The sequence below is a fragment of the Siniperca chuatsi genome, linkage group LG10 (genome assembly GCF_020085105.1).
Source record: "Siniperca chuatsi isolate FFG_IHB_CAS linkage group LG10, ASM2008510v1, whole genome shotgun sequence".
NCBI classification, from domain to species: Eukaryota; Metazoa; Chordata; class Actinopteri; order Centrarchiformes; family Sinipercidae; genus Siniperca; species Siniperca chuatsi.
In genome coordinates, this window is record NC_058051.1 from 18,817,142 (window position 1) to 18,832,782 (window position 15,641).

Sequence of the window (15,641 nt, forward strand, 5' to 3'; positions counted from 1 at the left end):
TTCTGAGCTCACCGCATGGCAATGCATCAACAAACATGTCTGACTGAAGTGGTGGATTTAGGGTGAGTGTCTGACCCGCATGACATTCCATACATGCCTTCATACCCTCCCTCCTGCTGCTGAGCCAGTCAAATATGAGCCCTCGGAAAACCCAAAGTGATCCCAAATGATTGTGACGCGCCGGGATGTTGCTATGAGAGCTGGTATTGAAATGAGGAAACTCCACCCATCGCTCCGGGCCATGTGGTTCCCATCGCTCTTGTTGCTGTGTGTTTGAGAAGAGGGAGAACACAGCTGCTGCAAATGGATCGGTTGCTCATTTTATGCCATTAGAGTAGTTTGTGTCTTTGATAACTGCCCTATATGGGCTACTTCTTGGCAACTAACAAGCGCTTTAGCTGCTTTTGTTCAGAGCTCAAAGTCATTTGGGGATCCATTCCCAGTGAGAGCTGCTCCTGACAGGTGCGCACAGTGCGCAGAGAGGATGGGCAGACGTGAGGCAGACAGCAGAGGCGCAATGAACAACAGCGACCACTCCGAGCTCGGTTGTTTACAGGACGCGGCATTCAGCGGCCACCATGCCGGTGAGGAGTCCCCGAGGCTGCACAGCCGCCGTCCCTGCAGCGCGGACAAGCGGCAGAGAGACCCAGACATGGATGCGGTGGGCCGGGCATCGACTACCACAGAGCCGATGGAAGTCAAGAAGCACCAGCACAAACACAACTTGAAACACCGCTATGAGGTGATGGAGACTCTGGGGAAAGGCACTTACGGCAAAGTGAAGAAGGCGGTAGAGAGAGCAAGCCTGAAGATGGTGAGTGTTGATCAACATGATGCAAAATATTACTTTAAGTATTCCACAGCTATGTGCCTGAAGGATATTTAACATGCAGAATGAAATATAGTTACCGATGATGGGTAAATGTGCATTATGATGAACCTCTTAACCTCCTCTGCTGACATACAAAAGCTTTATAGAGATAATGTGATATGTTGCTCATGCTTTTGTCTTCCTGGGAGGTATTGAGCAGTCTATGTGTGTTTGTGTGTGTGTGTGTGTGTGTGTGTGTGTGAGATTTGTTGCTGTTCCAAGAATGTTGCCCATTGATTGTTAAATATTAATTTGGAGATAGAGTTAAGCTCCTGGATGGCGTGTGTGTGTGTGTGTGTGTGTGTGTGTGTGTGTGTGTGTGTGTGTGTGTGTGTGTTGTGGGTGAGCTCATGGGGTGATGCTGAACCCAGTTCTTGCTTCCTTTGCTGCCAGGCTGAGATGCCTTTGGTCTGACTCACTCAGCACTTGAACAAGGGGATAAAATTACTGCAATAGGTCTCCTCCAATATGAGTCAGACCCCCCTTACCAGAGCACAATCACACACATACACACACACACACACACACACACACACACACACACACACACGAACATACACAGACATAATAATATAATGTTTCTGTTTAACATTAAATGCTGAATATCCAGGTTGAAAAACAGAACCTAGAGCCAGATTACTTTGAATAATCGTGGGTTTATGTCTACAGTCAGGCTTTAATCCCTCACTCTGCTGTGATCAGAGCACAAAGAGACAGATACCCCATCAGCCTTGAATTCCCCTTCTGTTTTTTTAGAAAACAAACACACTGTAATAGGGATAATCTTTTTTGCAATCAGATTGTGGAAGAGACAGACTGATGGTAGACTGGCATCATTCCTCTGGCTGCTTTCACTGTAGCTCTGAGACCAACATCTGTGAGAGAGAAAGGGCAGAGATTGAGATTGATGGAAGAATATACAGAGAGAGGTGAGCAGAGAGAGAGACAAATAGCTATGCAGTGTGTGTGTGTGTGTGTGTGTGTGCGCAGGGTGAGTGGGTTAGGACAAGGGGAAAATGCTGAATTCTTTGAGCTATAGCCAGCACATACCAAGGATTCTTTGAAACAAAACGGACATTATTTTTGGAAACAAGACCAGGGGGCTGTTGTTTGAGTGCGGGAAGTAGGCAGAGGAGGAGACAGTTTTAGAGCAAGAAGGAGGAAGAGGGGGAGGAAGAGGAGACCATAGCAATGGTTTGAGATTACAGTAAAGAGCTGACTTGAGATTGTCCCTGTAAAATGGCTGAGGTATACAGGAGGTGAATGTGACTAATGTAGCCTACATGTAATGGAAGGAAAGGATGATGACTGGGTCTTGGGTATGCAGGGTCACTAATCTGTAGGCTATTGTAGGTAGCCTGACTGGAGCCTGACCCCCCCCCAAAAAACCCCCAAAAAAAACAAAACAATTTGACATTTTTACACTTACGGTTTTAGTAGCCTACACCAAGATATAATGTGTAAAGTAGTGAGCTTTAAAGGTGATGGTAGTCAGATTTTTTTTACCTTTGGACAGAGCCAGGCTAGCTGTTTCCCCCTGTTTCCAGTCTTAAGCTAAGCTAACCAACTACTGGCTCCAGTTTCGTATTGAACAGACAGACATGAGAGTGTTATCAATCTTCTCATCTAACTCTCAGCTCAGCAAGAAATGGAACTAAGCGTATTTCCCAAAATGTCAAACCAGTGCTTTAACAAGGCAGTTTGTCTTCAAGAGTAGTCATGAAAAAGCGAACCACGCTAGTTTTTGTTTTCTGTTGTGCATGAATACATTTGAATGTTAGTACTGAAACAGTATGTAGTTTGGCCCTACTTATATTATTGCACTGAGTTTGTGTATTTGTCCATGTCCTATCTTAATACACAGCAGAGTACTGTAGTTCCTGGTTATGGCAAGGGGACAGTGTCTGCGTGTGTGTAGCTGGATGATGAGTTCAAGGGTCAATTTGGCAAGGAGCCTGTATAATCCTGCTGTGTAAATCTTTCACAGATGCAGCAGGGATATTTCATGATGCTCAGGGTCTTAGCATGTGTACTTGTGTGTTTGTTTGTGTGTGTGCATGGTGAATTTGTCTGTGACAATAGTACAACAGAAAGTCAGTGAGTAGCCACCCCCAACCCCCATCATGACTTCACACACACACACACACACACACACACACACACACACACACACACACAAAACACCTGCAATAAGTCAGCAGTCTAAAGGTTTGTGCAAAGGGGGAACATTGTAGTCAAGACAAACAGTGCACTAGAGCCAGTGCAATACATATAAAGGAGGAAAATAAATGTTCCACAAGTCTTATATGGCAGTGCAGAACATTGTGCATCCTTCTGTATTGGCTGTACCATTAAAACATGTATGGTGTGTCCCTCTACTGCACACACTCTCTAATAATGCAAAAGAATATCTGATTACATCTGCACACATAGTTACTTGTGTTTCCTACATGCATCCTGTTACAGTTTGGCATTTTTGGCCGATATCTCACACGCAGCACATTATTTGGATGAACAATGAGACTTTGTTAGTTAGGAGGATACTTCAGAGGTCATACTTGAGACATGACGCATATGCAGCCCATTTGCATGCACAAGGGTGAGATCATGCACACACATAGCCACACTTCTTCCACACACACATGCCCCTTTAAAAATGCTCTTTGTGCCCTGAAAGCTGAACAATGCCCAGTGTGTGTCTCTCTTCTCTGTGCTCTGCTGATCAGGCCTTAATGCCAAGTCAAGGGGGTAAGTCAGACCTTAGACGGACAGCGAAATACTTTGACATACTTTATCCATTCCTTTCATCTCTCCTGTTAGCTGCCACCTACATCCTCCTTCCTCATCCCTGCAGCTTATTTCATAGTCTCCCCTTCGCTTCCTCACAATGCTTTTCCAGCCAGCAGGTATTTGGGTCAGAAAACATTCACGAGCATCCAAGTGTACACATGTTAATAGCCCCCCAAGCTTGGACATGCGCCATTCAGCTAACAACTACTGAATATGTGTGGCCTAATCTCTGACCCAGTACCTCTGGATGGACAGAGATGCCACATCAGTTTGGAGAGTCTGATGATGTGAGAAAAATCTTTATATTTCAGCACTTGTTTATAGAAAAGATACAAACCTAAAAACCAGAATATTCTCCTTCGCTGGATAGGGTCACATAGAAGGTCAGGTCAGTCCAGGGAGTTCCCTGGAGTGTATCTGTGTTGTGTTGCGTAACCATTGCGGTTGATGGACCGTGTGAATTGTGTCTTCCAATGTCTCGTAGACGTTTTTTCCGGCAGCTGAGAATGCTGGAGTTGTGACCCAGGGGAGAGGCCTGTTCACCCAAAGGGACATTGTAGAGGTTGACAGAATTATACAGGGGTATGATCAGTGCTATGTTAGGATGTCAACCTCACAAAGTAGTCCTGTAGCCTCACCACATCTCTCACTCTTTTGCTGTCCTGTTTTTATCTTATAGTATTTCTAAATAGGATTCCTTTCTAAATTGGATGTCTGTTTATTAGTTTGTCCGCCTCTGTCTCATCCTTGTATCGTGCCATTTTGGTGACAGTTACTCTATCCAAAGAGGTTTAGAGGGCTTGTGTTGGGGTGTCTGTTTTGGTGTGTATGTGGTTGGGGGTTACATCGGGATATGGTGAGTGCCTGGGATTAATGAAGCAGAGTGTGAACAGTGCAGCTGCCAACCTTCTGCCTCTGAGCGTGCTCAGATCATAGGAGACCTGCATTCACCATCCAGCCCTTAAAACCCACATAATCACCTCTAATACCCCGATATTTTATTTGTGCATCTGTGTGTAAGAGAGAGAGTGTAACTGTATCAACACTTTGTACAGTATGTCTTTGTTTCCATGCATGTCTATGCAAGTGATACATGAACTGTGTATTTATCAGTGTTTGTTCACTCTTTTGAATGATTCAAGTTGTTGTAAAGAAGAAATTAGTTAATTAAAGAGGAATCTGTGTTTGCTGTCACCAGATTTTCTGTGAAAATGGGCAACAACACCAGCCTAATGCTGTTTTTTATGCTGTGGAAGATGATTTCTAGAGTATTATCCTTTTTAAAGTTGTAAACCATCCACACTTAATCCCCAGAGTGATCAAAATATGTGTGATTCGAACACAAAGGTTCATATAACACGTACATACTCAATAGTGTGTCTTCTTTCTCAGGTGGCGATCAAGTCGATCCGCAAGGAGCGCATCACCGACAACCTGGACAGAATTCACATCCAGAGAGAGATCGAGATCACCTCCTCGCTCAAGCACCCCAACATCATACGCTTCCATGAGGGTAAGTCTGCAAACACACATCGCACATGCACACAAGTCCCAAATATTATTGTGAATTATTACGTAGTCTCATCAACAGACATATATTTAGACTTTGAATGTTACACGAGACAAAAGTCATTCAGATTCATAATCAGTCACTTACAGTACAGATAAGTGATGCTGTGAAATCAAAGTGGGTGTCATACTCCTTTACCATATTAGTCAGGAGTGCTGCTCCAACAGTGCCCACAAAGAATATCACTGCCAATATTCCATAATAATGTTATTCTTATTATCAACAAATCTCATTTGAAGACCAAAACCAACAATGAATTGACCTTGAAATAGACAAATGGATAGACTGCCAGTGATGTCCAAAAACACATCAATTAGACACATAGTTGCACCATGTGACAGATTTCTTCCACACCATGAACAAGGGCGCTGTAGCTTATTTTGAGTCGACCCCACATAAACCGTCCTGCTGTTGTAAATACTCACTAGCGCACCAAATCCACAGCTGAAAAGTGTCCCCAACAAGTGCTACAGTGGCCAGCTGAAATTAATTAGCTTTTTTTAAATTAAACTATATATCTGTGAATCATGAAACCAAGATTTTTGCCTTTAGAAACAGTATTGAGAGGAGGTCTAACACATTGTTGGTTAGTCTTTTCATGGGATTAATTTACAATAACAAAAATATAGATTATCGACAGCCTTATCCTTTAGATGTTTTAATATTTAGTATCCATTGATGGATTTTATCCTGTTGACGCTTTTTGTCATGTGAATGAGACATTGTATGGGATCCATATGAGCATATTTCAAATTTATTCTGAGGTAAAAATGTCAACAGGGAGCCAGCAATCCTGCACACTTGTTGATCACTTGCACTCACTTTACTTAATTACGATGTTTCTGATGGTAAACCTTAGGTAAGAATCTTACCACACAAGTGTGCATTGTTTTTGGTTCCTTTTTGGTTTAAATAGATTCTGGGGAAAAGTATGTAGCGATTTGGAAAAAAAAAACGTAGACTCAAAGACACAAAGAATGTCAATTTACAAACTCCATTTAGCTGATATATATACTGTACATTGATCCACACATATCAAATTTCCAGCCTTTTAATTATTTATGTCTCCATTTCTACGCATGCAGAACAGCATCTCTTATTGTTGTGAAGATTTGAGGCATCCCCTAATACTCATATAAACACATCTGCATAATGCCGACCTGTAAATGTGTCCTGTGTCCTGAGCAGTGTTTGAGAGCCGGGATAAGATTGTGATAGTGATGGAGTACGCCAGCAGCGGAGAGCTGTATGATTACATCCAGGAGAGGAGGAGACTGCCAGAAACAGAAGCCAGAGGCCTCTTCAGACAAATCACGTCTGCTGTCCACTACTGCCACAAGGTTTACACACACACACACACACACACACACACACACACACACACATACCTTCTGTAAATGCACCACTGGAATTCAATATAAATTAGGGAACCATATGTAGGCGCATGCTGAACTGCATGCTGCGGTATTCAACTGCGTGCAAGCAAATACAGTACCGCTAAATCCACTAAATCCTAATCCTAATACTGCAGGAAAACTTGACTTGAGTTTTCAGCTCTCTGGGTTAAGAGAGCATTATCCCTTGATTGTTTTTTAAAGTCACACACTGACACATTTAACAAACCCGTTGCCTAAATGAGCTTCCTTCCTCCCTCCACATTACTGGGAGCTCCTGGCAAGGGAACACATTCTTCTTTCTTTCTTTGCTTTTATTGTTGTGTACATAAACTCAACAGCTGTGCCAAAAAACAGGAATTATCAAGGAAATGCATAAATCCTATTCATGCAGAAGTGCAGTACAGTCGAGGTGAGGATATGTGCCTTACAGTCAGCTGAGTTGGATATGACAGGAATGTTTTTGTTTTCATATCATTCTTATTTTGGCAGTTTGGCTTCTTCATGAATCCCTCGCATTAAACTAAGATATTATCATTCGGCTCCTGTAGTTTTGTAGTGGGCAGGGAGGTGGATTTTGTGCTCCTCATGCCCTCAAATATTGTCCCAAAATAGACATGAATGTTCCAGCATGAATGAATTATTGAATGTGCCTCTGAGGTATGCAAGGCACATGGAGGGATTATTGAGGCTTCAAGAGAAGAATGAAAATAATTCTGAGTCATTGGCTGCTTTTTTTGTTTTTGTTTTTGCTATTCCCCAAATCTGTTAGTCGTAGTCATTTAAAAATAGCAAGAATAATAATCTGGTTAACCACATAGATTTCTTTCTTCTGCTTTTCTTTCTCCTCGTCTCTGCCTTGCATACACATACATACACACACAGGCTGTGCACAAAATATTATCTAAGGTCATGGGTCATTTCCTCCACTTAAGTGCGCTGAAGAGGATGTAATTAACGAAAGAACTGATGCTATTCTGGCTCATTAGCCTGTGGCTTTAAGAGAAACTGACAGCAGCGTTTAAAGTTTCCACCCAGGAAGCATCATACAGCTTCCTGGGTGGCCACAGTTAGCTATAGCAGCATTGTATCTTCTTATGATTTACTACCTATTCAATGTCAGGGAAACACAAGTGATCCTGCAACAGACTTTTCCTCCCATCGAACCTCCAGTGCACTCTGGTTCTTCCTCACCAGAATCCACAGCTGTCTACACTCTGTGGCCTCTCGTTGGCTTCCAGGTGCTTAATGCCCTCAGGGGATCAAATCGCATCTCATGAGATGAATTAACCCAAACAAAGCACTTCCTCATGCCTGGTGATGATTAAACATTCTCGAGACTCTCAGATATGTTAGACACATGGCCCTGCAACACGAGACCCGAGTTGGCTTACGGCTAATGGTTATAAAATTATAAATGTGAGGCAAACACCTTGTGCACCACAGACTGGGTTTATATTGTAAACTCAAAGTCTTATGTTTGCATGCAGAGAGAAAATATCTAACTGTAAACAGGAGGGAGGAGCCTCATGTGTCTCTGCTCTCTTGCAGAATGGTGTTGTGCATCGAGACCTCAAGCTGGAGAACATCCTTTTAGATCAAGATTTGAATGTAAAGGTAAGATGGATAAAACATGCACAAACTGAGCTTTCATATCACTTTCCGACAAAGTAGTGTGATCATGCATGTTTTGGAAAATAAATGAAGAGAGTTTTCTTCCAAAAACAAGATTTATCGCTGGATAAAAAGTAGATAAGTCATCTGACAAAAGCATTGTTGGCCTGAGCGCTAAATACATCATGGGTTATTATAATGGATCATCCGAAAACCCCTGATTGCACTTTTATTTTGAAACAAAGAGGCATACATCTTTATGACACACTGGCTGATACATTTCAGGAAGCAATCTTTTTCCACTGCTGCTGTATTTAGCATGCTGGAATGAAGCTTCACATAATGCAGCTCCAAAATACAATGCAAACAAAGTGCACATTCAGAACATACATTGGAGCACTTTCTCCACAGTCATTTTAATGTGTTGTTAAGCCAGGCACACCTAACCAGCACAAACATGCTGCCAGGTCTTATGAAAGAACCCAGGGGTCATTTTTTGCCTTATTTGGGTATTCCTCTCCTTATATGGGAGCTGTGCACAGCCAAAGGGGAATGCAGGGAATCCAGTGGTAATCGCGCCAATCGGAGGGTTTTAATATAAGTACGCTCTGTCTGTCTGTCAAAAGAAAACGCTATGTGCAGACCTCTCACCAGCTCTTCATTCATTGCAAACCTCAGGTTCACCACGCCGGCCTCTGTGCAAGACATGTGCGTGTTATGTCTGCAGGCAAAGCCAGACATCATGTAAAGTAAAATGTTGGGTCTTGGTCAAGTTTGAAGTCACAGATTATAATTTAACAATATACTAATACTAAATTGTCCTTTTAATGGCTTTGACTATTTTCATTTCAGAAGTGGCAGAATCTGCTCAGTGGGTGACTTTTCTGTTTTCTGAGTGTTTTGAAAGTGTCAGTGTCTTTGAAAGTAGACACTGACACCTCACATAATGTTTTTTTTGTGGAACCAGATATACACTTAATAGCCTATGTGATTAGAAAAAAAAACATACTGGGCAAAAACCACAGCAGCTAGAGGTGAGTAAGCACTTAAATCATTCATGAGGCACATAATAAGTATGTTTTTTTAAATAGTGCACATATGCAGCCAGAAGATCTTTTATTTTTTCAAATCACTGTTATGTAGAAATAGTTCTTATTTGGGCATTTTATGCCTTTATTACATAGCACCAGTAAAGAGATGACAGGGAATAAGGTTTTCAGCAAGACTTGAACCAGGGATTTTGCAGTTTATGGTTCATGTCTTAATCCCTAAACCACAGGGACACTCCATTTTTCTTTCTTGTTTTATGTTTAAGCTGAAGTCAAAGTGCCATTTCAATAAGCAAACAAATCAGCCAATCACACAGTTGCAAAGTCAATAAAATGTCAGCGCATCAGTGAATCCCTAATTGATATTAAAAGAAATACAGATACTGAAATTATACCTTTTACCAGATTTGATCAGCTGATTTATTCATTGGACAAGAGGGCAGTTTGAATGTTTACTTTTATAAAGCCAAACACAAATAATACTTAATTGTAGCTCAAACAAACCAGATCATTTTGCTAGTCATATATTATCACAAGAACTGTCTGCAAGTCACTGTGGAACATTTACCAACAATCTGTTTAAGTCCAGCATGTGTATGAGAGAAGGTGGATTCTCACAACAGTCCATGTAATTCCCAAGCACAGGAGTCGTTTGTATGTTTAGAAGTAAGAGTGCGTCTTATACAAGCATTCAACACAGAATGTCTCTTCCAAAGCACTGAAATGAGTATAGGAGCCTCACACAGATGTATCTCTGGTGGCGAAAGAGAATTTACACTGCAGGACGTAGACACACAAACACACAGTAGCTTGTAGAAAGTGAAGCTGTATAAACTCACATGCTCATTCTACACATTATTATTGACACTGTATGTATAATATCAACTCTGAGCTGCCTTGTACACACAGTGTCATCTTCCGTCTGTGAGGTCTCTGTTTCCCTGAACCTCTATTCCACAGAAATAAAGCTGTCACGTTGAGTATTTTTAACACCAGAGGGGCTGATAGTGGGCTGGTGGCTCATGTTAACAATCTCTTCAGATAGAGAGGAGCCTCGGTATGTCTGCGTATGGCTCTTGCAGCCTCGAGTGAGTGATTGTTCCGTTACGTGAGTGGAAGCAGCCTGATGTTTTTGGCCCTCCTCTTTTTCCTCACTCACACTTACATTGGCAAAAGCTCAACATACCTATTTTTGGCTCCTTTAAAAGGAATTACTTTGAGTTATTGTGTGTTTGCCACATGGGTGAGTGCTGGCAGTACATACTCACTGAAAAGGAATCTCGATTGCGTGAGGATGAGAGTGTGTGTTGAAGTGAATGAGTGAGTGAAATTTATAAAGGGTCCAGTGTTAACAAATTAGTCCATTGTGTCATAACGTTAAAGCTTTCTGTGTTGGAGACAAGCAGACAGAAGTCTGGACTGAGATCTGCAGTGTCAAATGTGACAGCAGTTAGGTAGTTATGTCATCTATGTCTGAGACTCACTGACACAAACACAGATACACATGCTGGACTGGTCTTTTGTGCCCACAGCTGTGAAACTTTTGAATGACATATGATACATGTTTTTTGTTGGGTATTTCTGACATATGATTTAAGGATTCGTTTCATATGTATTGCCTGCTTTATTGGTTCCATTTTTAGCATCATTTATGGCCACTTATTTGTCTAGTTTCCACTAGATTAATAGGGGATTCATAATTAGTTAGTTAGTTTTAATACTTGATTAAAAGTTGTCTAGTCTTATACTAGCTCAGAAGCAGTAGCAGCCAGGAACACAAAATTATTAGAATCAAAATTTATCATTTTATGTTCTCTCTTTCTCTGACTCTGCAGCTGGCTGATTTCGGCCTTTCCAATCATTTCCAGAGGGGCACTCTGCTGCAGACCTACTGTGGAAGTCCGCTATATGCCTCCCCAGAGATAGTGAAAGGACTGCCATACCAGGGGCCAGAGGTGGGTCAACACGCCGCCATCGTTGGTTTCCTCATCAGAAACTGTTTCCAAACATTAGGGGTGTTTCATTACGTTACATGTGTCATAGTAAATCACAGTTGCGGACTGTCACATCAAAACAATGAGCTGAAAGACGGTAAAGTGCTTTGTAGAGTTGAGGGGAGCTACAGAGTTGGGTGACAATTCTCTGTGGGTACTATGAACGTACTTTCACGTTACATATAGTTATTTGATCCATTTTTAAATAAACACATTTTTATTAGTGCAGCTTTAAATCACTGATTTTGTCTTGCATATGCTGCAGAAGAACCGCAGTAAATGGGTCAGGTAAAACTTAATTTTCAATAGCTCCAATATTAGATTTTATAAAGGTGATTGATATAGAAAATCTAAACATATTTTCAGACTCTCCTATTGTAATTTTTGTCATACTTAAATTATATCAAATCATGCACCACTTCATTGTATTCAATTTCATTCATGCATGGCATGTTCTTCATGTGTGTTTTTGAATGCTAGGTGGACTGCTGGGCACTGGGGGTGTTGCTGTATGCCCTGGTGTACAGCAGCATGCCATTTGATGGGGCCAGTCACGCCACACTCATAGAGCAGATCAGCCAAGGTCGCTACCGCAGACCCAACCCCCCCTCAGGTAAACCTTTACGATGTCCATGTCTCCATCAACATTATATTTACATTTCTATTCAGTCCAATGTGATTTGTGTGTTATTCTGATGAGTATTCTGTTACTTACATTGTTTTAGTCAGTTTGGCTGCTATAAATAACTGTTGACTGTGTTTCCTTCAGATGCCTGCGCTCTTATCAACTGGCTGTTGACAGTGCGTGTGGACGAGAGGGCTACGATAGAGGACGTGGCCAACCACTGGTGGGTGAACTGGGGTTTTGAAGAGAGTGTGTGTGACTGCCCTTCATCTCCACACCAAGAGTGCCCCTCCCCCCTGCTGGCTCGCTACATTGACTGGCAGAATCGGGTCACAGCTACCAGCAACATGACTGTTGACCCAGGGTGCCTATCCTCAGATTCCTCCTGTCCACCTCAGCTCTCTCCCCACCCCTTTTACTTCAGCTTACCTCTGAAGAATGACCATGGAGGAGGAGTAGGAGGAGGAGGAGGAAGGGTACGTGGAGGAATGTCAAGCCTCAGGAAGTCACGCAAGGAGAATGCAATTCCCCAGTCTACAGTGGGAGCTTGTGGTGGTGTTTGTGCAACAGCTGCCTCCTCTGCTGCGATTTCCTCCACTTCCACTATTGAAAGAAAAAAACCCAAAGGTATTCTGAAACACCAGAGGAGTTTTGACTCAGTCTTTCACAGCCCTCCTAAAGAAAACTCTTCCTCCCAACCGTGTAACGCTGCTCCCCAGCCTTATCGAACACATACACTTGCCCACACAAATGTTGATGTCTTGTCCACCAGCCTGCCACCTCCCTCTACATTCAGTCAGCCCTCATCCAAAATGCCCAAGAAGGGGATACTAAAGAACTTGTATGGAGGGGAGTCAGGTTATGGCTCATCCTCAGAAAGAAGGATCTCTGGAGCGGGAGTTAAAGAGAGTCATGCAGGTGATTTGTGCTCCCACAAACAGCACTCTTATCTCCCAGTGGCAGAAGACAGCCCCACCATGCGCACAGAGGCAGTAAGAAGAAGGAAGGGTATTTTGAAACGCAACGGCAAGTTCTCTTGCAGTCTGGATCTTCCTGATGACCACCACTTGTCTCCCTCTTCAGCCCCCACGATATTCCCTGAGGCTCTGCAGCAGCTCCTCCAGGCCACAGGGGGTGGTGAGGGTCATGGCAGCCGCCCCTCCAGTGTAGTGAGTGAGGATAGCCTCTTCTCCTCCGATTCCTTTGACCTACTAGACCTCAGCACCCAATCACGTCGCAGGATTTTCTCCCGGGGGAGGCAGCACAGTGCCTGCAGCTCTGAGGAGGACCTGGAGCAGCTGAGAGCTGAGGCATACAGGGTTGCTGGAGACAGAAGGAAATGCTAACATAAGCCTTAGGAATGATGGAAACATCAGTGTGGAGAAAATTGTGTTGAACACCAGTTCACTTTTCTGTGATAATCAGTGCCTGCCATCTTGAAAAGACTTAAATGAACTCTGGAAAGGTTGCATCTCGAGTACGTGGACTCTACCGTGTACTGTCAATGTAAAGCACCATTTCTTGGCATATTTGTAGTGAATGATTAATTCAGCTGTATTCATTGACATTTAAATTGCATTCTAAAAGTGAGGCAGTACAGAGAGTGACTTCACACTAAGTGACATCTAAAGGGGATCCAGTATCTGCACAATTGCAGAGATGGGACTTGAATGTGGCAGATTGGACTCTGTTTAATGAACTCACTCTGACCTCACCTGCACAGTAGATCCTCATTTTAGATTTTACAGCAGATTTCTGTTCAGATAAGCCTTGAATCTGTTAAAGTTAGCACTGCAGGTTTTTGGAACTGATGAGACATATAACCGAGTGCCCTATATGAATCCATGTATCAGTATGTCAATAATGACAATAAACCAGCAAGACATATGAAGTGCATTTCCATCCACCTGCTTTTATGACAGTTTTGCACATAAAAAACCTGAGTGGAAACACCAAAAGTTTGAAAAACCCCCTGAAATTTTCACTTTTAGCTGAGGTGGAAAAGTTGGTATATCGATAAAAGCAAAATGCAACAAAGTGCAAACAGACTTAGTGAATAAATCATGACTTTCATGAGTGGGAGTGAGATGAAAACATAACATCTGCCACATTAAAACATAAATCCCACATTTCCATCATTGTTTTCTACATTGTTTTCCACCATTTGAGGTTTGACTGGCGCTCTTTTAATTACATCATCTTGTGCGCCCTCTTCTTCTGCAATGGTTTTAATGGCACCCAACACCTGATTAGCTCCACCTACTGTTTATCTTAATGCGCTCAACTTCTATTCGCATAACGGTAGTGGATGGGATTCAGTTAAAATTTGCACCACATTTGGATGGAAACCTGACTATAGACAGCTCTATTGTGAGGATAAATTCTGCTAAACTTAACTGTTGTGATATTGAAATACTTTTCTTTACCGTATTTTATAACCTCTATATAAACATTTAATTAACAGTTTTGACTCATTAAAATGTAGTTGTAAGCAGATATAAAGACATTTTTAATAGTTTATTGATGTACAGTATTTGTCAACAATTATAACTTGTCCTATAGAGACATATTTTATATTATTAAACTGTGTTTTACAATACAATTCATTATATGTTTATATACCAGCCTCCACTTATGGGTGTCCACAGGAGGAGTTATAGTTGTTGACAAATACATTAATAAATCTGCTTTCAACTACAATAAATGTGCGTTAAAAAACATTCATTAAATGTTTATATACTGCTGAAGTAAAGTGTTACCTATTTCACCACGTTATTGAGTATATTATTATATTACACAGTAATGTACTGTGCACAATTTGCTCCTTTGCACTAACAGACACAGTGTGTATAGCAGATGGATCACCTTGCTTTTTACTGTGACACCACTAAGGCTGCTGTGGAAATTTGATTAAGTGATGTATGCAGTAGATGTATGCAATTTTAAATCTGTAATTTTCATACTGTGGGAAAAGAATTATGTTCATTTTGTTCAAGCATTTCATACTTTTTTTTTGAAAAATTAAATAAATTATGTGAACCTGAATACTTTCTCGTTTTTTTTCTGGTGAGAGAACAAGAAAAGCAACAGGAGATGAGAGATTAAATGAGCACGTACTGCAGCTTTAAAAAGAGTAAAATAACATGAAACACAGATGGTGTACTGTGAAAAAGGACATTTTAAGACAAATCACCTTTTTATTCCAAATATTACTTCTTCTTGTTAGTTAAGGACCTTTTCTCCTTTTGGCCCTGAGCACGACACGACACAGAGAATTCAAGAAACGTTGTTTACGAAAGACCGAAAGCTATCCATTTCATTAACTTCCAGAGTTCTGTGTCTCCATAAACACAGAGCTCTGTTTACCCCACAGACTGTTTCCATTATGGTTCGTGTACTTAAATAAAAATGCATTTGAAAGACGAAAACACTCAGCAGAAGTAGCCAGATAAGGTTTAGTGAAAACATTTAAATACTGTTTAAGGTCTGTGGTAATTTGAGGATAAATGTGTTTTTGAAAGCAATGTCACTTCACTTCAGGTTAAGTTTACATTTTATGTGATCATTTTGTATAAAGAGAGGGATTAATACCTGCAAAACTAGATGTTGGAAAAAAGTAAGCAATGAGGCATTGAGTATGACGCATGCATGCTTTCGCTTTGTTTCCTTTATTGGCTTTCACTAAATACTTCTCTAAACACAGAGTGCGCATTTTGCAGACCTCTCCTCTGTCT

The 15,641-nt window shown here is 41.6% G+C and overlaps 1 protein-coding gene across 1 annotated transcript; it reads left to right on the forward strand.

Annotated features, from left to right (window-relative positions):
* The first annotated feature begins 47 nt into the window (after nucleotides 1-47).
* Nucleotides 48-14,952, forward strand: LOC122883505 (NUAK family SNF1-like kinase 1). Its single transcript, XM_044212272.1, has 7 exons — nucleotides 48-814; nucleotides 5,054-5,174; nucleotides 6,420-6,571; nucleotides 8,177-8,242; nucleotides 11,124-11,243; nucleotides 11,763-11,895; nucleotides 12,052-14,952. Exons 1-7 carry the CDS (start codon nucleotides 485-487, stop codon nucleotides 13,251-13,253), a joined length of 2,124 nt encoding a protein of 707 aa, XP_044068207.1. The 5' UTR covers nucleotides 48-484; the 3' UTR covers nucleotides 13,254-14,952.
* Nucleotides 14,953-15,641: the final 689 nt, after the last annotated feature.